The sequence below is a fragment of the Telmatherina bonti genome (genome assembly GCF_933228915.1).
Source record: "Telmatherina bonti genome assembly, chromosome: 10".
Classification (NCBI taxonomy): Eukaryota; Metazoa; Chordata; class Actinopteri; order Atheriniformes; family Telmatherinidae; genus Telmatherina; species Telmatherina bonti.
In genome coordinates this window covers 19,337,194-19,361,024 of record NC_136628.1, presented here as the reverse complement: position 1 = coordinate 19,361,024, position 23,831 = coordinate 19,337,194, and the positions used below count along the sequence as shown (strand labels likewise).

The 23,831-nt window shown below is 37.0% G+C and overlaps 2 protein-coding genes and 1 long non-coding RNA gene across 3 annotated transcripts in view; 2 read left to right on the top strand and 1 right to left on the bottom strand.

Annotated features, from left to right (window-relative positions):
- Positions 1–4,301: 4,301 nt before the first annotated feature.
- Positions 4,302–10,493, top strand: LOC306761240 (calpain-2 catalytic subunit-like; the record flags this gene model as incomplete). Its single annotated transcript, XM_079247349.1, has 18 exons — positions 4,302–4,526; positions 4,705–4,792; positions 4,884–4,999; positions 5,086–5,219; positions 5,309–5,489; positions 5,717–5,788; positions 5,929–6,014; positions 6,203–6,274; positions 6,578–6,735; positions 6,854–7,014; positions 8,320–8,331; positions 8,433–8,635; positions 8,774–8,804; positions 8,888–8,956; positions 9,616–9,694; positions 9,813–9,926; positions 10,069–10,121; positions 10,467–10,493. 18 exons carry the CDS (start codon positions 4,302–4,304, stop codon positions 10,491–10,493), a joined length of 1,881 nt encoding a protein of 626 aa, XP_079103475.1.
- Positions 10,494–14,637: 4,144 nt separating this feature from the next.
- Positions 14,638–17,954, bottom strand: LOC306761635. Its single transcript, XR_013771482.1, has 8 exons — positions 17,910–17,954; positions 17,314–17,400; positions 17,063–17,106; positions 16,742–16,797; positions 16,458–16,541; positions 16,221–16,271; positions 15,935–15,987; positions 14,638–15,451 (listed from the first exon to the last, which is right to left on the bottom strand). It is a non-coding gene; the product is annotated as an uncharacterized lncRNA (long non-coding RNA).
- Positions 17,955–19,143: 1,189 nt separating this feature from the next.
- The window catches only part of rab34b (RAB34, member RAS oncogene family b), a gene marked incomplete at both ends in the record, with an annotated part of 10,716 nt that continues 6,028 nt past the window's right edge, over positions 19,144–23,831 (top strand). The window contains 5 exons of the mRNA XM_079247615.1: positions 19,144–19,191; positions 21,803–21,894; positions 22,862–22,927; positions 23,386–23,487; positions 23,819–23,831. The exon at positions 23,819–23,831 is cut by the window's right edge and continues 52 nt beyond it. Coding sequence (XP_079103741.1) covers positions 19,144–19,191; positions 21,803–21,894; positions 22,862–22,927; positions 23,386–23,487; positions 23,819–23,831 — 321 coding nt within the window. The remainder of the gene's footprint in view (positions 19,192–21,802; positions 21,895–22,861; positions 22,928–23,385; positions 23,488–23,818) is intronic.

Genomic DNA, 23,831 nt, shown 5'->3' with positions numbered 1-23,831 from the left:
GTCAGTGGTGAGACACTGGAAGATGGACAGGCTGCACAGTGATGATTATCCCGAGATCCAGATGGCTGCCAGCCATGGATTGATGAACAGCTGAGATGATTTCCATAGGTGAACATAATGGATTTGTTCACAATGAAGACAAGGTGGAGCTTAGGAAAATTCATTTTGGTAGGCTTCTGGAAAGCACAGAGGATTCCACAGGGACCACTACAGGTTTGGTAAGATACACACAGGAGGGCTTGGGTTTTACGAAAGGGCTCAATGCTCAAATGACAAGGGACTGGCAGCCGGCTCCAGATATACTGCAGGAGATGATCACTGATCCTCGGCATGTGTGCAGGAAAACACAGTTGTGAAAGGTACTGGTCCAATAGCACTCTCTGGTGGAACCTGAAAACAGCACCCCCTCCCAGAGTATACAACCCAGATCCCTGACAGTCACAGGAAGATCGGCGAAGCCACCTGGCTTTTAATGCACCCATCAGACCAATAACCTCAAACCCGGTAACCTAAAATTTGACTAAACTATAGTGAGGTAATATATTTTCAGAGTAAAAAAACTTTAACTGAAAAAACAGCAAATGATCACATTTAATGTGGAGTGTGTGAGTAGATTTAGTCTAGCAGATGTTTTAAAGTGTAAGTACAGAGTAACTCAATTAGATAACATGTCATTTGCAGCAATAAGTTTTTATAGAAGTAGCTCAACAGTCAAGTTAAAGATCATTATGGAGATTTTGTCAAGAACCAGATGCCATCCCTCTGCTGACCTGCAGGGGTCTCCATTGCGCCATCTCAACCTCTGCTTTAGAGTAGATGGTGATGATGGAGCTTGAAGTCTGGTTGGAGTTGTAGCACAGGGAAGGATCTTTCCAGACTCAAGACTTCAAACTGTGTAACTTGATCAGTTCCCTTGCCTCAACAAATTCACTAACTTTTACAGGTGTAATATCCTGGAAGAGTGAAGATGACCTTTCCATCCAGTATTATTGGTCCTGAAGTGCAACATTTCTTTAATGGTGCTGCTCAGGTTTGCTGCCTTCTTTATCTGAAAACTCTGACAGAAACAGCTGTTAAACTTCCACCTTCAAACAGAGCTCAGGAGGAGAAGCTGCAGGTAGCTTTGGAGTAAACTCCCTTTACTTCACTTAGTCGTGGTGAAGCAGACGCAGGACTCTGCTAGGAATAGAAAAAGCTGTGTGGCGTTTATTGCTAGAGTTTGCAGCAAAACAGTCATTACTAATTCTGAATTTTTTTTTTTTTTTTTCAAACGTAATTTAACTCTAGCCAAAGAATATCTGCATGTTAGAAGTGATCCAGTAAAACTGTTTTCTGCTGAGTTGAGCTTGTGTGTGGGTGACTTCTTTAAGAAATAGTCCATCTGCTTGCTAGTCTGTTGCACAAATGTCACAGTAAGATGTCAAATGAAATGACGGTGTTTGAATACAACTCCTGTCAATCTAATATTTGACTAAATGTATCTATCTTGTTCTTGTTTTATAGATTCTTTTCAATAGTTTTTTTTTTTTTCTACCATAATATAACAATATGTTTATCTGTTTTCACAATATTAAAAACCCCTCAATTGTGGGCAAAAGCAACCCAAATTCCATCCACTCACCCAATGCCCTTTCCCCCACCTGGTGTAACCAAAACTAGCTCCTGTTGGGCGGAAAAACGCCTAATCTGACAACACTGGTCACAAAATGTAAGATTATGTTCCTGTTTGCACTGACAGTTGACTATTAAGGGTTACTGATATTTGATCTTTGAAAGTTACATCTGCAAAAATATAAGAAATTATACATTTTTAAAGTGCTTTGATTATTTTTTGTCTCTGATTATTACCTGGCCATTTTGACTTAGTAAATGATTTAAAAGTATTTGTTTTATGCTAGTTTCATTTTGTAATGATGTGGTGTCTTTAAGTGGTTCAGAAACTGAAACTATTTTTTCCTTTTGTGCAGCTTAGATCTTTTAACTTTGATTAATGTCTCATGGAAATTTTCTGGCTTATTATTACTAACTTAACTGGTCAGTCTTCGGTGCTATGTTCACCTGTATCATTCAGCTGGTGAGAGGAGGCATTCGAGGAGATGTAAAGGGCGACAAATAACTGAATATGAATAAAATTAAATGAGTGTGATGAACCCAGTGAGAAAAGAAAGCAGGAATGCAGAAATTATATCTGTTGCAACAGTTGTGGATATTGTACTTTTCTTTACAATCATAATTCCTTTTTAAATGAATAATGACAAAATGTCCCGTTATGTATTAAAGTAGCAAACTTTTCTCATTAAATTAAAATGTGTATTCATATTTATTATTATTCTATAACATTCTTGTATTTTGTGCATTTCCAACCATTTATTGTATGAAAAACTCAAAGATTCACACTGTCCTGACTTTGATTTTAAATAATGATATGCTTCAGAAAAAAAAAAATGCTAAAAGCAAGTTCTGTGGAAATTCTAGCCTGGAGGGACAAAAGCCAGTTGGAGCCGTTGTCAATGCTCTGCTTCACTCTGACAAGGTTTTCTTTATATAGAAATCTTTTTTATGGAATGCCCCTTAAGATGTACCATCTCGTTTTCGAGGGGGTCCAAAAACATAAAACAATACATTATGATCAACAATTACACAAACTATGCGCAAAACAATATTTAAGATAAAGAAAAAACAAGACAAGAAAAACTTGCTCACTCCTACACCTCTCCACACTCCTGCCCATGTACAGATGTAAGACACAAAATTAAAAAGCTAGGAATGCTCGAATCAGTGATTATTAAACATGTCACATAATTGCAAAAAAAAAGGCAATAATGTAAAGAGCAATATTAGCTGGATTTTTTAAAAAATTTTTATTAATTAATTTTTTTTTTCTTGTTTACTTACATTGGTTTCACCACTACACAAAGTCCTGACATTCCTAGGGATAACAGTTGAACAGCATTACAACAATGACAACAAAAATGCATACAATGATAAACAAATGAATACCTCAAAAAGGAGTATGTGTCAGGATTTGGGTTTCTCCCTTTGCTTTGTTTTCAGGGTTCCTGTTTTATTTTGTAGTTTCCTGTTTAGTTCCCTCGGTTCTCGTTTAGCTTCATTGATTTCCCGTTATTGAGTTCACCTGGGTTCATTTAGTTAATTTGTTTCACCTGAGTCTCGTTTTGTTCTGTGTATTTATACTCCTCAGTTTTCATTCCTTGTTGCTGGATCATTTGTTGTAGTTAGTCCCTTGAGTGTCCTTTGTTATAATAAATCCACTAGAATCGACATCCCTGTTCCCCTCATCTCTGCGTTTGGGTCCACTCCTTCATCATCTTCACTGCCCGTTCCTGAGAGTATGTTATTCAATCTCGCACAGAATGATGAAATAGAACTACAATCATTGACAAGGATTTCGTGACTGCATTAATCTCAAGACTAAAAGTTTTTACAGACATGTTTTTTAGTTGATGTCTTGCACATTAAGAGGCAGGAGGGTCAGGCGGGAGAGGAGTGCTGGCATGGCTATATTAAAGTAAGATTATCTCAGACTAAAGGGTCGGTTAGCCTAAATGTAGCAAATGTAACAAATGTGGTTCTGCTCTATGCTTGTGTTTGATTAGATCTGTTATATATTTTTATGATTACAGAATAATTCTGAAAGAGATACAGTGAAGGCAGAGCAGCAAACACTCGGACAAAACACCAGAAAGGATCAGAAAACACGTCAGTCCTGCAGCGTTAAGTTATGGCTCAGACTATATCTGAAGCTTCTTGTGCTGCATGAAATATTGGTTCATTTAAAATAAATTCATGTCAAGGATAAGTTTTTAAGTCTGTACTGGCATTAAAGAACTATTTACACATCATTTTGGTCCTCTTGGAAAGTTTAAAGTGAAAAGTGAACTTTCAAAACATTTAGGATATTATCTAATTGAAAAGGGAACAAACACAACATGTAAGTTATGCAGAATATGATAAAACTGTGAGCACCTGTTATAATTCCAATTAAAAAAAAAAAAAAAAAAGTATTTCCAGTTCTGCAAAGCTTCTTGACTCATTTTTTTTTTAGCTTGCAAAAGTGGGTGGACCTGAATCCTGATTTGTATATAAGCCAGCAGCTGTCACCTATGCTTAGTGGGCTGAGATCTTCCAAGTTAACATCTACAGCTAGAAAGCAGCAGGTAGTAATCTCAATTTATTCATGACACACTTTTTGCATCTGCATATTAGAAATCTTTTTTTTTTTTTTTTGTTTTTTTTTTTTTTTTGTTTTATCAGAGTCTGTCAGAACGTTTCTGGTCAACATGCCTCCACCTGGAACTTGTATCAATTTGTGCTACCAGGATGGCAGTGAAGGAAGCCCCTCTAACCCTGCCAAGTTCAACAACCAAGACTATGCACAGCTGAAGGATACCTGTATCCAGAAAAGTCAGCCTTTTGTGGACAGAACCTTCCCACCCAACAGCCGTTCTTTGGGTGACCTTCCAGACATGCCTAGCTGGATGAAAGTGGAATGGCTCCGTCCACGTGTAAAGTGCTTTGAAATATGTTTCATGTAAATGTGATGCTAGCAGGTCTTTTATGTCTATCACTAATATGTTGGTGGTAAATATGCAATTTTACATTCTGAGATGTGGATTTAAAAAAAAAAAAAAAAAGTGCTTATCTTTTCTTGTCGATATGATCATGTTTTTTTGTCTTGTCCAGGAGATCTTGGAATTACAAAACATCAAGGATGAACCTAGGTTTTGTATGGACGGAGCCTCAAGGTTTGACTTCAGTCAAGGACGTTTGGGTGAGGAAAAATTAAATATTGAAAATATATAGTGGGGGAAAAAAAAGAATCGTTTTGAAACATGCTTTATTTCTTGTTAATTTTTAAACAGGTAACTGCTGGTTTTTGGCTGCAATTTCCTCTCTGACTTTCCAACAAGAGATGATGGCTCAAGTTGTGTATGTGGACCAATCCTTTGAGAACCATGCAGGAATTTTTCACTTTAAGGTAAAAACTTACTGAAGCACAAAATGTGTTGAAGTGATGCTTTCACTGTATGTCTACAAAGTCATTTATGCTTTTTCCTGCTTCAGTTTTGGAGATTTGGCAAGTGGGTGGATGTTGTCATTGACGACTTCTTGCCAACATTCAATAATAAGTTGCTGTTTGTGAAAAGCAAGAGTGGAAACGAGTTCTGGGCTCCTCTGCTGGAAAAAGCATATGCCAAGTATGTAGCGAGCTGACATATCTGTTTACAGTTTTGACCCGAACACCGGTCAACATTTGAAACGGTTGATTTTAAACATTGTTTTTCAGAGTGTGCGGTTCATATGCTGATTTAAATGTTGGGTGGGAATCAGAGGCCTTAAAGGATTTCAGCGGAGGTATAGCCCTAAATTACAAAATGGCCGACTATGCAGACGAGAAGCTCTGGCAAATACTGAGACAAGCCACTAAGTGCAACTCATTGATTTGCTGCGGCACTGACCAAACAGAGGTAAGAACCACTTTCTCACAGCAGCATTTAACCCTTAGGGTTACAGTTCTTAACTAATGGATATGACAGTAAAACTTCTTAAAATAGTCACTGATCTAAAAATATGAATTTTTTTTTATTTTGGGAGTTTTGTCAAATAGAATTACTAAATATGTGATTGAAGTGATATATTGTCAAATTGAGTGTTCTTCTTGAACTTGAACTTCTCTACCTACTGTCTGTTTCAGGAGGGAGAGGTCAATGATGCTCTCTCTGGATTGGTTTACCAGCATGCATATTCTGTCACAGGCGTCACTGAGGTAAACTGCAGAGCTGAAACTGTATTGGAGGAGAGACGTAATAAAAGCCTTAAGAACCTAAAAGCAACAGGATTTAGACAATATTCTGCATAATCAATATATTTTTTTGCATTGATTGGTTCCAAAATCTTTACTGACAGGTTGAGTATGATGGGACCACAGTGAACCTGGTGCGAATCATGAACCCTTGGGGTCAGGTAGAGTGGAACGGAAAGTGGAGTGACAGGTATTTGAATGACTTATTTCCTACTTGAATATTAAATCAATAAAGCACAGAATTACTTTGAAATGAATAACTTCTGGATATTTCATCCATTTTCTTAGCCATCTTATCCGTCCTAATATTTCTTCAAATTAAAATCAGTACTAATCGTTGTGTATTATACGATAAATGTATTTCTTTCCTGTGTTCAGCTCAGATTTATGGGAAAAAGTGAGTACAGCAGATCAGGAAAAGTGTTTCCAGCACAACAATGGAGAGTTCTGGTAAATGATCCCTGTTAAAAGTACAAAAAAACTACAACGTTCAGTTTTGTATCAGTTCTCTGACCAATTCTAAAGTCAGTTTTGGTGTTATTCAAAACTAATTTAATCAGTTTCTTTGAAAAAAAAGATTTTTTTCATTTTTTTTTTTTTTTTCTCCAAGAGTTTAGATAGTTTAATGTTACAGTGAAACTGAAAAAGTATTTGCTTGTTTAGATTTACAGACTAAAGGAGAAGTTTTATTGGACTTTTTTGGTCTTGAGAACAGTCCCGTTTTCCTGACATTTTTATCTTGTTGAATCTAAGGATGGAGCTGAAAGACTTCCGCCAACACTTCATGGATGTGTCCATCTGCTGTCAGACCCCAAACTTCACTGATGGTGACTTCATCTGCCAGTGGAAATGCATGAGCTACGATGGTGAATGGGTAGCAGGGGCATCTGCTGGTGGCAGGATGTTTGATGGTGAGAAAAGTTTATTCTTTTGCTTTCATGCTCATCTTTGTCTTTTACATCTGTAAACACAAAAGTTGCCACATTTTCTGTAAAATGCTTTGACATTGCTGCTGTTTCTCTTCACCAGGAGAAGTCTTTGCAAAAAATCCTCAGTATCGCATTCAGGTGACGGTAATAGACAAAGAAGATCCAAAAGATGAAAACATCTTGCTTTCCCTGATGCAGAAACCTCAACACGGAAATCGGAAAAAGATACGATTGTACCCAGTTACACTCGATGTCTTTAAGGTACGTTTTCTAAAGTCTCCATCCTGTTTGTTTTTAGCTTTAGAAACCTTATACAAATGAAATGTCAATCTCTAATGTCAAAGGAATTCCATCTCCAGTCTCTGTATCTTTTTGCAGACTATATCTTAACATTATCAGACCCCTTGAGTTCCCTTTAATATTTCCTTGAAACTGTGGATGAATTTGGATCCATCTCACGTAACAGAATCCACTGGAACAAATCTGAGACTTTAAATGGGCCTTTAAATAAGTTTATCAGTTTGAACAATAAATGTCATGTCTTCTTAGTGTATTTAACTGAATATAGGACAAAAAAGATTCCTAAATCAGTTTATTTTGTTATATTTACATTTCACACAACATCCCAACTTAACTGGAAATGGGTTTTAGATCACATCTAACTACTGTCAATTGGACACCTGAAGGAATACATCACCTATGTGTGGCACCGAAACTTACTTTACTTTAAACGGCCCCTTATACTTTAGAAATCCTCATGAACAATATTACAGGCAACACTGACAGATGGAACTCACTCCCACGGCCTAATTGTGGTAAAATAAATAGTCTAAAAAAAAAATCATTATCCTTCTCAAAACAATATTTTCCATTTCAGCTTGCAATTGACAAAAGCTGTTTGGAAGAGGTTGACATTATATTCAGATTATTTGTATGGAATAACAAGAGACCTAGGGTTTGCCTCAAGAATTCTTATGTAGACTGGAATAAAGGCTAGGTTTCCCAAATGGGTACAAAAAGTATGCATTTATTGCAAGGCATCCTTTGAAATAGGCTTACAGTTTTACATCGAGAAATCAAATTAAGCTCAGTGTTTTGATTATTTTAGTGCATAACTATGTGATAATCACAGATTTGTGGGTAATGGGAAATCCCAAACCAATCTGGAAAGCCACAGGCATCATACATTTTGAAGCTTGTCTTGTCTTTTATCACTCAGTGATACATCCAGTATAGCGGTGCTAAAGTACCCACTTTTATTAGGCTTTTTCTTTTTTCTATGTTGTGTGTGAACGTGTGGTGCGTTATTTAACTATTTAATTGTATACATATTTTTTGTAATTGCCTTAAAAATATTTCAAGTAAATAAAAGGTATGATTTAAGAAATTTTTTTTGCTTTTGTTATGTAAAACAGTTTTAGTTAATGCAAAAGATCTGAAAATATATTTTTATATAATGTTAAAGCTACACTTACAGAGTTGGTTTGTACAGAAAATACTGCTCCAGAACGGACTGATTGTAAAACTGTAATAATGAATTTCTTCTTCTGGTTTCTCACCCAACAGGTTCCCCCAGGGGTAAGCCCACATATGATCAAATATAACACACAAAAATATATATTTATGTTCATGCCCAAGAAATATTTTTAAGACAATAAACAACTTTATTCTCTTTCTAGACTCCTAAGGGACACTTGGGTCCCAGCTTCTTTCGTAGGAATGGCCCTGTCAACTCACCACAGATTTACAGACGTGAAAGAGATGTGATTGAGCTGCTCAGCTTGGAACCAGGAGAATATGTGATTGTTCCCTCTACCTACAAACGCAACATGACTGCAGATTTTAATCTCACCATCTACACCAAGTCCGACACAAAGATCAGGTGGAATTTTCTTTTTAGTTTTTGCAGATTTTAATATTGACTCCCTGCTGCCATAAATGGGCCGTATACTTATCAAACAAAAAGTTACTGTTTGTGATTGAAGGAATTGATTCTGATCTGATTCTTCTCTCCACCCAGTGTGCTTGTGGAAAATACCGATGATGAAGAGGTATAAAATAATACATTAAAGTGCATTTACGTACCTCATCTTATTAATTGTTTAAATCACATATGAAAAACATTTTTTTAAAGAACCCTGACAATACCACCAAAGAGGATGAGGATCCCATCCGTGACTTATTCAGCCACTTTGCTGATCAGGTGTGATATTTGTCCTTTTTCTCTCCCCACTAAAACGCTGGTTAGTGATTACAGTTCTGTCTTACTGTTGTCAGGATGGTAACCTGAGTGCACGCCAGCTCCAGCAGCTCCTGAATGATAATTTCCCTCATGGTATGCTACATGTTTTGAAATCAGTACTCACTTTTAATGACTCATACCTCAAAATCGTCATAAAACACTGATGTTTTCCATGTTTGTCCTTCTGATGGCACCTGGCAAGGCTTTGAACTGGAAACCTGCAGGAGTATGATGGCTATGGTGGATGTATCCTAAAAGAATGAAATGTTTTGTGTTTTGTTTGTTTGTTTTTTTAAATCACATGCCAGACAGTCAAAACTAAGTAAAAACACTTAGATTGACTAATTGTTTTTCCTGCTTTTGATGGAAAATAATTAACATTCAAAGCTCGATTGAAAAGTGAGGATGACTTTTGCCAAATTCTCAGTTCTCTGGAAGAAGATTCAAAATTACAAGGTAATGTAGCAATTATGAAGAGGCTGATAGAAACACATTTCAGCGAACTTCCCTCTAATCTGCTGAGTATGTAAATACGATGCATATCTTTGATGTTCAGTCTGCACACATATGAACACGTTGAAAAGATTAAGTTTTTAATTTTACACCAATCTTCTTGGCAGAATCTTTTTCATCAGTCTGATAAGAATTCCAATGGATCCATGTCTGTCAGTGAGCTAAAGAAAGCACTTCAGACAACAGGTGACATTATTGACTGTTTACTTAAAGCAAAACATATTTTGACCAATGCAACAGAAGAGAGCACCAACCACTGAATTCAAGTCTGAATAAATCTTTCTCTTTTTCTTGTCGCTTCCAGGAGTAAAGGCAAATTCTCTGTTGGTGAAGCTGCTTATGTTTCGATATTCAGGGGTGTCATCCACTTCCTTGGAAGACTTCATCAGACTCATGCTGCGCCTGGAAACGATGTCAAGTGAGTATAATAGCAAATTTAGGCACAACCCTTTTAAAAATACTTTTAATCATTTAAACAGTACAGAAGAACAACATTTATAAGATTCCCACATTTAATATATGTTCATGTCTGGGCTTTTTCATGTCTGTTTTCTTTACAGGCATCTTCAATGAGAGATCGTCTGATGGAATGATCCATCTGTCTTGGGATGAGGTAAGTCTGCTTCCACATCATATGAACACTTGACATGGAAAAGATGTAGATGAATTGTTCATAAAACATAAAAGTAGGAAAGTCTGTTAAAATATCAAAATGGCTGGGTGTTTGATGGTATTTCAGGTCAAGGGTTTTGTTGATGGTCATTTAAAATAACTTACATATTACACGTAAATGCATTGTAGAAGTAGCATTTTGCACTGGAAGCCGACTGATCACTTATGCTTCCAGTGTCAGATCATTTGACATCTGTATTGTGCAGCTTTTTCTGTGTAGAAATGTGCTATTTAAATCATATACGATATGAGTAATTGTTTGAACTGACCTTTTCTTTTGTTTTAGTTGTCGTACCTGTTCATGTACAACTAGATGACAGCCGACACACCAGCCAAGCAGACTTACAGGAGAACAGTCCTGGAATCAAGCCCAAGCAACCACATATTTAAACCTTATGTTTTTCATTGAGAGGGAAGGGGGATAAAATTTAAGGGGTAAATTTAATTCTAAAATACTACAGGTAAATACAACAAGGAGAACTTTTGTTGGGTTGAATTGTGGAATAGCTTGGAGGGGAGGCTCAGGGAATGTAGCTATATAGCTCAGTTTTAAAAAAAAAATATATAAAAAAATTTTTATTTTATGAGGTATATTAATGAGGAGGGTGTTTGAGTATTACTGGGTGTTACTATTAAGTTTAGTCCTTTAAGGTAAAGTTAAGGTACTTTGGTGTTATCTTCAGTTATGTATGTTTTATAGTTATAATATTATAGAATATTGGATAATGATATACCATCAGAAATATCACGCTATTGACAGGAAGATAAAAGATGCATTATTAATGACTCATGAGGATTGGGGTGGGATAATATAAGTTTTTACTTCCTCCCACTCCTTTTTTGGATATGTAAAGAAAATATGTAGTTGTCAGTTTGCTTTTCCAAGCATTACTATTTTGTCTGTTAATACTATATGACAATTATGTGCGTTTTACATGTTGAAATAAATTCAACTTCAAATTCACATTTTTTAAGAGATTACTTCTTTCTATGATAACAAATTTCTCCCACCTATATGTGCAGTTATCCCACATGTCTTAGTGCAAACATTCAGTATTTAGTTTCTCATTTTGTCTACTTTCTTGCTTTTAATGTCAAACATTGTCAGATTAAGAAACTTTTTTCTTTTTACACTAAATCTATTTCAACAACTTATCAGAGACTGCTGTGCTTGACCAGTCATCCAAAAACAGACTCAGGAACGCATAGAAACAAAACTTAAAATGTTATTGGAAAACAGAGAAATATTAACCTTTTTGAATTGTGTAGGCCCATTTTGATTTAAAATGTATTAAAAACAATAAGCCATGAAGTTATAAAGATATTTACCTTCATTTTAAGATGCTCAGTCAATCTCCTAATAAATTGACTGATGTTCAAATTAAGTGAAGAGTGGGCAGTAAATATCAAATCAAGCAAAATAATCAAATATTATCAAGAGTATGTATAGACTAAGAGTTTAGCAGATGTTTTAAAGTGTAAGTACAAAGTAACTCAATTAAATAACATGTCATTTGCAGCAATCATATTTTTTAAGCAGTAGCTCAACAATCAAGTTGAGGATCAATGATTCCAAGACTTTGTCAAGACCAGATGCTATCCCTCTGCTGACCTGCAGGGGTCTCTATCGCTCCATCTCAACCTGTGCTTTGGAGTAGATGGTGATGATGGAGCTTGAAGTCTGGTTGGAGTTGTACGTACAAGGAATGATCAAATACTCTCCAGACTCCAAACTGTGTATCTTGATCAATTCCCTTGCCTCAGCAAACTCTGACATTTACAGGTGGAATATCCTGGAAGAGTGAAGATGGAAGATGACCTTGGGGAGCCTTAAAGACAATCAGACATCTCCTTTTTTTCAATGTCCTATGGTGGGTGGATGTTTGATTATTGTATTGTGATTTTTGTGTTAAAAAAATTTAAAATAATTCTTATTTTACATGCGATAGTACCTTATTTAAAGAAAAGAGATGGATATAAAATGAGACTTTTGCATTTTAAAAGTTTGAACTCAATGAGTGCATGCACATAAATATGAAAGCATCACTGACCTTATTGATCACAAAGCCCATGATGTGATATTTCACCTTTTTCATCGGGCTTTTGCAGCAGAGACAGCAAGATGTTGTTTCCTCCTTTGTTTTCTTTCACCCTGAGAAGGTACAGTGGAAATTCCTCGGAGGAAAAGTATAAAGAGGTTACAGCACATGTAAAACTGTATCAAAATCTGATCGGCATCTACTTTATACTGTTTATTTTTAAGATTGATAAGATAGAGAGTCCTGCCAAAGCACATCGTAACATTCTGGACAGTATTATAGTCATTTATTTTTGTGAACTTTGTTTTCCACTGTTTGGTAAATTATTATTTAAATAAATTTGTAGGAAAAGGCAGAAAACGTCACAGAAGTATCAAAAGTCATTTGTAGGAATAAATTAGGTAATGATCAGAAATGTCATCTTAAAAGAAAGTCTCAAGGGGGGACACTGGACCCCCCAGCAGTTTTTCCAGCCCCCCAGCGGCCTTCTCTAAGTGAACAGCTCTACTGAGACACAGTGTCTTCATTGAAAAAGGTGGGGCTGTCACAGCAAAGTCCATTTCCTTGTAGGAAATGGAAAAAATCCTCCATCTTCATCTTGAAACAACAGTTGACAAGAGTCAGGGTCAGAGCTTATAATAAACCCTTTTGTCTTTTTAAACATCAGCTGCAGTCTGCACACTCTTCATGGACGCAATGATCATTTTCTGTCTGAAACTCATTAATTGTTCCATGAATTAATTGAATGAAGTCCACAGATCAAAAATATTCCAAAAATCCTGATTAGGATTCATAAGCTGTTCCAAATTATGTACATGGAAATGTTGTTTAAGGGGTGTGTTAAGTTTCAGTTATTGTGTTTTGAGAGCTTTACCAGAACACACTTTCATACACTCTGCCCAGACCTCCTCACTCGCAGTGCTCCACAGAGCTGACCTACAACACAGATCCACTCTTATTTTTAATAAATCAAAGTGCTTGCCGAGCTGTACTGTAATCTACAGACAGATACAGCTTCACTACTATTACTTGTCATTCCAGTCTATGGTCCACCCCTCTCCCCCCAGGGGTTCCAGAGTCTCACCAGATTCACCTTTTTCCTCCGTTCTCCACCTGTTAATAGAAGACAACAGTGTGAGAAAAGAGAGTATGATGCAGACAAACTGCAATGGGAGAACCTAAAGCATGCTAAACTGAATGAGGATTAGACCTGAATTGTGTTCATTCATTCATTCATTGATTTTCTAAACCGCTTAATCCAATTCAGGGTCTCAGGGAAGCTGGAGCCTATCCCAGCTGGCTTTGGGCGGAAGGCAGGGTACACCCTGGACAGCTCACCAGTCCATTGCTGAATTGTGTTGATTTGTTTAAATAAAAGAGAAATGCAAACCAGTTTGACACCAGTCACAGCAAAGCATGTCTATCCACCAAACCAAATGTCTCAGAAATATTCTTTCCTTTCCTCTGCAACAGATTTACTTTTTTGCATTTAATATGGGTTATTTCTTTTTAATCCCAGTATAAATGAGCATGTCGTTATCTTTTACCCCTGTAAAAGTTCCACATCTCATCATAGTTTCAAACTGGGCGACTATTCATTACATCCCACAGGTCACTGGGGCTTTTGGACAGTTTGTAGTTCATGTGGACTTCCCCCCTAAAGTCCTTGAAGGCTTCAGATGGGTTCCCAGTAATCATATCTACATAAGATCCACAAACTAGTGACATAAAAGGAGAAAGTCCAGGCAATAATCCTTAATTTTAGATTTGTTTTATATACATATATATATATATACATATGTATATATTTATAGTTGGTATGTGCGTTCTCCGGGATGGGTGCAAAGCTTGAAATGAAAATTTAGGTGTTAAAATAAGCAATTTATTTTTTTTACCTTAAGAATAATCTCAATATTGTTTTTTGGGATTTTCCACCTAAGTGAAGTGAAATATCCCAGCATATTTATTCTTGAAGCTTTGTGTTTCAATGGATGAAAGAAACCAACAGTTGCATGAGATGCAAACACGAGAGCATGTTGTTGTAGTCCCTCGTTTCTTACTGTGCCTAAATTGTGTATTTATATGTTGTGACCTACCAACTTCTCCTTGCTTGAAGTCAAACCTTGAAGTCCCATCGGTAACAAACTGAAGCATCGGGATGAAAATCCTCTTTAATGTGAAGCATTTGGAACTCAAAAAACATGAAATAAAATGAAGGATTCATGACAAAACATTTGACATAACTTTCTCTTCAAATTTGCTCTAAAACATGGTATTTAAATGCTGGATGTTGATTCACATATGGTCAAAGCCATTTCACCTCTGAGCTGCAATATCAAGTTTTCTTGAAAGACAAAATTGACTTTGGGAAATGTCAAAGATGTAAGACACCAGCACAGTAGTTTAGGCAGAGTATGATTTATAAATAAAATCACCTATTTCAACAGCATACCAGGAAATTACATATTTATGGGTCATCATGCAATAATCCTCAGATGATCAGAGTTCAAGCAGCAGTTCCAGATCATTTAATCTCAAACACAACGAAGAACATGTAGTGCGAGACCTTTGTAATGGACCCACCAGTCTGTGTTGACTTAAGATTAAAGCAATTTAGTAGAGAAATAGTGATGTCAGAAAAAAAAAAACCCACAAAAATCTCAACTTAAAACATGTTACACTAGTGGCACCAAGCCTGCAGTTAATATATGAACTCTTTTGCATGCATTTATTCTGGTGTAAACATGCAGGACATATTTGTCATCATTCATGTTCCCTCAGTGACAGGTTATAAGCAACATATCTTATTAACTGGTTAAAATACTTTGTAAACTCAGTGCTGACTAAACTGGTTTCCCCATTTCCACGATTCATTTGAATAATCAAGACATACACACGTCAGTTTAACAGAGAAAACGGTTTTACTGATACATTTTAATCATGAAGATAGTCAGACAAACAGTCACTAGACATTGACAAACAGGATACTTAAAAACAGAAAGCAAACATTATGTAAAGTCAGAAAAAAGTTATATAAAATAAACTAAACAGCTAAATGGCAACACCACATGAAGCATAACGTTGACCCAGAAAACAGTTATGGTGCCATCTGTCAAAAAGCTTCTTAATAATTCAAAGATGAATGATGTTTTGTTCATCAGGCAGGAGGAACTGACAGCAGGTAAGTAAGGCACCAAAATCCCATCAGGCCAAAGTTCACTCGTTCAGCCATCTGAAGAATACACTTAAAATTAGATTGACAGGATATTACATTTACAAGAGTTCACACTTTGGTTAGGAAATGAGACAGTGGAAAGTTTTAAGAGTTAATGGGCAGCTGAAATAACCATTTACATATATCAACACTATATAGCCAGGATCACCAACTCCAGACCTCTTGGACCAGTTCTGCAGGTTCATTGGTTTCCTGCAGCAAACCACCCGACTCAAATTATGGGTTTAGAGGTTTATGCAGAGCTTCAGCTGCTGGGACAACCATTTCATTTGAATCAGGTGTGTTGCAGCAGGTAAACATAAAACAAACTGCAGGAATTGGGACAGTGTGTATGTGTGTCTGCTCAACTGGAAGCTCAAATGTTTATATTCAGGATGCAGTGACCAAAGCAAGAGGTATGAACGGTAGAAACATTTCAGTTTCTGACATCCGACCATACCTATACTTTTAGATTATGAGTAAATGGAAAACATGTCTTACCGCAGTGTGCACTGCTTGCACAACCCAAGCTCCTGAAACCACTGGATCCAAACCTGAAGGGAAGATATTTTAAGAAAAAAAAAAAAAGAAGAAAAAAAAAAAAAAAAAAAAAAAAGAATGTCAGGTTAGTTTAGAAATAATTTGAGAATTTTTTTTATGCTATCATTTAAAGTTCAGAAAACCGAAAGTCACCACTGATCAATCTGCCGGTAATTCCAGCTTTTTTCAGTTTGGGTTTCATCACAACAATTAATGACTGCAACATGTACTGTAGCTAAATCATTACCTCATATAGTCACTCAGCATACACCAAGAGGTGGATTAGCCTTGAAGACACCTACAATGAAAAAATGAATAATAAGAACAAGGAGATGCCTTTACAGCTCAAGAAAAACTGAATCAACACTCAGAAAAGTGAATGAGACAATCGTCAGTTGTCGCATCTGACGGCACTTCCTATTTTAAGCTTTCATCACAGATAAATCAGCAAAGACTCAGAGGTATGAAGTTTTAATAAACTCACCAAGACGTTTACACCACTTGCAAGGTGAAGCAGCAGTACAGTTGAGGAGTTTCATTTCAAATCAATCCTGACCAGCTCAAAACTCTGCAAAAGAAGAGCAAAGGTCTAAAGGAAAAGAAATACCTACAGAAAGCCAAACTTAGAGAAAATGCTTTCATCTTTCTGTTCAGAAAACTAATGATCAACACTGAACAATCTGACGGTAATTCCAGCTATATCAGTTTTAGTTTCATCACAACAGAAGCAGCCAGTTTTCATTTAAAAGAAAAATATGTCCAATTTACCTGCACAGAACCACTCAGCCATTTTGGATGGAGCCTTTCACACCACAGCGAGGCAACTAATATGAAACAAACACATTAGTCAAGGCACAGAGTGATGGCAGCACATCCAATACTCAGCAAACTACATCATCAGGTCTCACATCTTTTGAAATATAGAACATTACTGGTCAACATTTAGTTCCATTTTCACTACAGCTTCTTGGGATTTCAATTTTAATATAAATTTCTGCCATGTCTTACAAAGCTTTATTTAATTTAAAAAAAAAAAAATTAAAAAAAAAAAAAAGCAAGTTGCCAAAAACTGAACTATTCATAACCAACCTGAGTTTGTTTAAATGTGCTTTTCTTGGGATGTTTTAGCACATCTGGTGAGAAGAAAAAAAAAAAAAAAACACCATGAAAATCAGCTTCCTTTGACTGCCACTGTTCATTTTTCCCAAGTCAGTTGCAGTTTGAGGCTCAGAACAGTGAGCAAGAAACATCGTCAGTTGTCGCATCAGACGGCACTTCCTATTCACAGTTTTCATCACTGTCACAACTGCATTAATTAGTTGAAACAACTTTGCACTTACTTACTTCCCAATGACAAAAGGACACCCCAAGGTGGCTTGGTTTGGAAATTTGTCGAAGTCATGTTGTCAGAAGACAATGATGTATTCCTGAGATGATAAATACAATGGACATAAATTTAAAACTAGTAATAAAACAGCATTTGATTTATCTAAACCTTATAATTTAATCCCATAACAGACGTTTACATGTACCCTATTTAAATTCAAATACCACACTTTAAAAATACCTAGTATTCCCCAGTTTTACTTCCATGCCGGTTGATACAACCTGCTGCTATACTACCCCGATTTTATTTTTCCAAAGCCTAAACAAGAACTTTTGCATAAATGCAATTTCAGATTAATGTTGTGCAAAATTCTCAAAACGAGCTGCCATTTAAAGCTATAAAATCAAACATTATTCCCGTCGCCACCACGTGGCTGATCAGAGGCCCTTTCCTACGTTTCATCATTACCGCGCAGACGGTAAATATCTCAATTTAACTCACAATAAATTTACATAGCATTTCTTAATGGTGGAACTATGGCTTCTCTTGTTTTGGTTTCTCAACGTTAACAAAGGCTTGATAATAGCCGACTTCTATCGGACAACTTACTTCTTAATATGGGAGCAGGCGAAAAGGGCCGAAAGCGAGCGTGGGACCTTTTTAAACTCTGACTGTCGCGGACATAAGACGTCACTATCAGTTAAATCCTGAAATTGACGTAGAAGAAGATCATTGGCTGGAATCAGAGCCTGTTCACCGCTTTTAAACTGCTGCGCAGAGAATTAATCAATAATAATAATCAGTCCTTGATTTGTTAGGTAAAAAAAAAAAAACACCCAGTACGATTAAATAATTATACCAATATTATTAAATAATTTAATTTTTTTATGTTTGTATTTCATTTTCTAAAATAAATGTGCCTTTTTTCCTTTACCTTATATTTCTGGTAATACGACACACGGTTAACTAATTTAGAAAAGAAGAAGAATAAGAGTTAAAGACGCTCTTAAAAGTACTTCACAATACACTACGGTAAGCTAAATAATTTCCTTTCATTTTTTTTAGTTTTATTTATTAGGAACAAAAATGTATTCGACTGTATGTGTAAGAGATGTTTGTGGCCACAGGGTTGCACTATTTGATAAATTACTCAAGTTTTCTTTAATAAATCGTGTAAAGTAATTTTATTGCCAGAGTGTGTGTCTGCTGTGTGTGCGAAGAGTTGAGTCTGGACACTGGCTTCATTGCGCACTTTTTATTCGGAGTCAAACTTTGGATATCACATCACACAACTCTAGATTACCGTCTTTAATGTGCTTCAGGTAAAGTTGGTCATCTGTTTTGTTTGTTGACTTTTGTTTGGTTGTAATCACAAGTTTTGTAGATGAGTTATTTGTAGTTTCTAAATGCATTGGTTATCTTACACCTCCTGTAATCCTGTACCAACAAATAGTTCTCCCAAAAAACGCTTGCTGTGTTTTTAAGGAAAGACTAAATATCAAGGGTTTTGAATGATTTATTTTTAATACTGAATTGGCTACTTGCTTAACAGTTTTTACAATTTTCAGAATCACGTCCGTCTGTTTGCCAGATAAAAAAGAAACTTTTTCATACATTAATAGCTTTCTCTGCTTGTAAAATGTAATATTAATAAAGGCCTGCTGAATGAAATTTTAATTATTGAACATTTGGTCTATTTCAGGCAAACTTGGAAGAGATTAATTGTGTCCTTCCCTGGCTTTAAGGAATGAGTGGTGATAGAGAATAGGGAGTGTATTTGTGTTAGTGACAACTTGAATGTGTGTCTGTTCATACGGATGCAATATTGAACAACTGCAGCAGAATGTTGCCACCTGTGAAAAAGGATCGGATCATTACTCATCTCCCAAAGGTGTGTAAACACACACATGCACACAAACTATCTATCTATCTATCGATCTATCGATCTATCTATCGAGATCAGATCTGTTTTGGAAAGCATTCCATTCCACTTACCCTTTCAGTTTCAGTTTCAGTTTCAACCCTTGCCTTTTCTTTGCATTTATCAATTCCTTGGATCAAAATGATAACAATTTAATTTTGATTTAATTCAATTTAATTGTTATATATATATATATATATATATATATATATATATATATATATATATATATATATATATATATATATATATATATATGTGATGTGTGTGTATAGTGTTTAAATAAAACAATTAATTTCGGAGACTGAAAGACCCCCACAAGGGATCAGTCCCATCCAACTACTGGCAAATAACCTACCTCTCCACAACATGAAACCTCCTGTCAGGCATCATATTGGCTAAGGTAAGTGGGCACATGGATCAATACATGGAGGAGACACAGAAAGGCATTGGCAAAGGAACCAGAGGAGCCAAACACCAGCTGCTGCTGGTTGACAGAACAGTCGGCCGAGACTGCAAAACTAGACAGACGAACCTGTGCACCGACCAGAAAGCCTACGACTCAATGCTACACACATGAATCCTGGAATGTCTGAAGCTGTACAAGATCAACAGCAACATAAGGGCTTTCGTTGCAAACTCAATGAGGCTGTGGCAGACCATCCTAGAGGCCAACTTAAAGCCAATTGCACAAGTCTCCATCAAATGTGGCATAAATCAAGCAGATGCCCTGTCCCTACTGCTGCTCTGTATAGGCCTGAACTCGGGAATGGGGCCACCATCAGCCTCCTCCTGTACATGGATGACATCAAGCTGCACGCTAAGAGTGAGCAAGACATCGACTCACTGATCCACACCACCAGGATCTACAGCAGGGACATCAGAATGTCATTCGGACTGGAAAAATGTGGGCGGATGATAACAAAGAGAGGGAAGGTAATCCATATGGAGGGCGTTGCACTCCCAGAGGGCAGAATAACAGATGTGGAGGAAAGTTACAAGTACCTGGGCATACCACAGGCAAATGACAACCATGAAGAAGCCACAAGGAAAGCTGCCACAGCTAAATACCTGCAACGAGTGAGGCAAGTACTGAGAAGTCAGCTCAATGGTAAGAACAAGATCCGGGCAATTAACAGCTATGCTCTGTCAGTGTTCCGATACCCTGCTGGGGATAATAAGCTGGCCAAAGGAGGAAGCTCACACCACGGATGTCAAAACATGGAAGCTGCTCACCATGCATGGAGGGTTCCACCCCAAGTCCAGTGTCGAGCGACTATGAACAAGTGCAAAGAAGGGGGCCGGGGACTGGTGAGCATCAAGGTCACTATTCAAGATGAAACATCCAAGCTCCACAAATACATCAGGAAGAGGGCACCGAAGGATGAAGCACTTAGTCAATGTCTCAGACAATGGAATCTGGAGGAACACGAGATGGAAGAACCATCATGGGAGGAAAAGCCCCTGCATGGGATGTACCACCGGCAGATCACCAAAGTGGCCAACATAAACAAATCCTATCAGTGGCTGGAGAGGGCTGGACTGAAGGATAGTACAGAGGCACTAATCATGGCAGCACAGGAGCAGCCCCTGAGCACCAAAGCAATCGAGGCCCAGATCTACCATACCAGGCAGGATCCCAGGTGCAGACTATGCAAAGGAGCCCCTGAAACAATCCAGCACCTCACAGCAGGTTGCAAGATACTAGCAGGCAAAGAATACATGGAGCGACATAACCAAGTAGCTGGCATAGTGTACAGGAACATATGTGCAGAATATGGACTGGAGACCCCTAAGTCCCAGTGGGAAACTCCCCCCAAGGTGGTGGAGAATGAGAGGGCTAAGATCCTCCTGGACTTCCAGATCCAGACAGATAAAATGGTGGTGGCCAACCAACCGGACATAGTGATCATGGATAAGTAGCAGAGGAAAGCCGTAGCCATCAATGTCTCCATCCCCAATGATGGAAATATCAGGAAAAAGGAGCATGAGAAACTGGAGAAGTACCAAAGCCTCAAGGAAGAACTGGAGAAGACCTGGTGGGTTAAAGAAACAGTAGTACCCATAGTGATCGGAGCATTCTGGGCCATGTCCCCCACACTGGAGAAGTGGCTCCAAAAGATACCTGGTGAGACATCAGACATCTCTGTCCAGAAGACAGGACCCTCAACCTCATGAAACAGCCACAGAACTGTGTGTATATATGTGTGTGTGTGTGTGTATATATATATATATATATATATATATATATATATATATATTGTATGTAGTTTTAATGATGTTTGAAATCTTATTTAAACAGAAATGTAGAACATTTTTTGATGTTTTACAGACTTTCAAGGACAACTGCAGTCATAAAAGTATACACAGAAACGCATGCACTGTAATGTAATTACAGCTAACAATATAACCATTGATGTAGAGGTTATTTTCAACTTGAAAAAGCTAAGAATCTTTCAGGAACTTGAAGCTTGTATGATTAGTGCTTCCTCTTTTGCAGTCATGAAAAACATTTGATTTAAGCTTTACTTTCCAGTGCATTTCTTATTTCTGACTATTTGTTTTTCTGCTTTCTTTGTAGTGTTTTAGCCCAAATGCAGCACTGCACACCAAAGAAGGCTTCCATCCACAGGTGAAGGCCGTGTGCCAAGCTCAGAAAGCAGATGCTGTGAGGTGAGATATCACGAGGGTTATTAAGACAACACTCTGCCTCCCATCTGGCTGTGGCTACACACTGAAATATGTGTTTAAGCTAAATGAGTTAACTCTGGCAGGGGCCTTTAAGTCACGCTATGTCTGCTCTGTCAGCTGATATCTATCTTGCAAACCCACCACTTCTGACTGCATTATTCCAGTGGTTTATTTAAAGATAAAACTGGTGAGATTCTTGTGAATCACATGATACAGAAGAAAAGAGACGATTCTGTCTGTATTTCAGCTGAAAATTTAAAGTTTAATGGAAAAACCACTTAGATATAGTGTTAATTTTAAATAAAAGAGACCCGTGTGGTTTGTGATTTGTGTATTTGTCAAGGATTAGATTTTGCTGTGGAATAATACACATTTGTTACACTGCAGTGTGACAGCATATGTGGCTTTACCTCAAACACCTCTCATATACTAAATTGGTGGAATATACTACATAACCTCATGTTATGGTGGTTCTCACAAATGTATTTGTAGTCATTTATGGGCTACAGTAATGGCGAAGAAGAATGAACACTCAATGACTTCACAGATATTTTCACAATGGCCATGCAGCTGAGAGGGTCAGAGGGTCATTGTTGCAGTGGTCTTTTGATTTAATGTGTTGGTAGTAAGTCAAATATGTGCCAGTACGTGTAACACAACAACTGAGCTGTTACATGTAACATCTTAAGTTTTGTTCCACGTACAGCACAAAATACAGTAATTTGATAGATTTATGTTGTTTAATTAAAAAACAAAAAGGAAAAAAAGAATCCCCGAAGCACTGATGTAATAAAGCAGGATTAGCATTCTTGGTTAAATGAATGTCCGAGATAATTAGAATTACAACATCCAGCGTGTCCAGTCAGAGCTTTATTAGGGAAGCAGCAGCTGCTGGATTCAAAGCATGAAAATAGGTGTAATGTTGACAATGTTGGTTTTGTGTTGTCAGCTTCAATATCGCCAAGGTCATCGTTGTGGGAGATGTTGCAGTTGGGAAAACATGTCTGATCAGCAGGTGAGGCACACACATAAATCATTTGCTTATTTAAAATCCTAACCATGCTGTTCACTTTAGATGTTGTCAAAATGTTGCGTTGCTTTATATTTGTGGTATCTTAAGCATGATTTGAGTTTTCTTCAATTTAAGCATGTACATTTTTTTATGTTAAAGCGCTGCCATTCAGGGTTTCAAGTTATCTTTGCTCTTAACATGTTTAACTGCTTTAAACTTTATTCTAGTGGAAGTAGTAGGAGAAATTTGGGCTTAATATTTGGAATAATTGTGCAAAATTACCATAAGAAACCATCACTTTGGGCATTTTACTTTATTAACTAAGTGTTAAAAATTGTTCAGTGAGTCTGACTCAACTCAAAATCTTGATAAGATACAGAGATAACAGATAATACACAGATAATATACTGTAATATTAGATATGATATTTTCCTGTATGTCGTCTCTTCTGGTTCTGTCAGGTTCTGTAGGGGTGCATTCAACAAGAACTACAAAGCAACCATTGGTGTGGATTTTGAGATGGAGCGTTTTGAGGTGCTTGGTGTTCCCTTCAGTTTACAGCTGTAAGTATGCCACTCCTGTTTCATACTATGCCTGACACAGTTGAACCTCAGCTTTATAAGAAAGTACCTTTCACCCTGCAAAATAATTTCCACCTCATTAGACGGTTGTTTGATGTTTAAACATCAAGTGTTTTGTTTACAATATTGGCTGTTACGGCAGAGCTGATGTTGTGTTTAGGGATATTTGTCAGTCTGTGTGAAGCCACTGATTCTTGGTGAAAAATAGCTGATAGTAATACATGTTAAGCTTTTTTTTAAACAAGCCATCCAGTGCTAATTTCTGTAACAGCCAAATATGCTAATTGTTTAAACTGTGTCTGATCTTTACCAGATGGGACACAGCA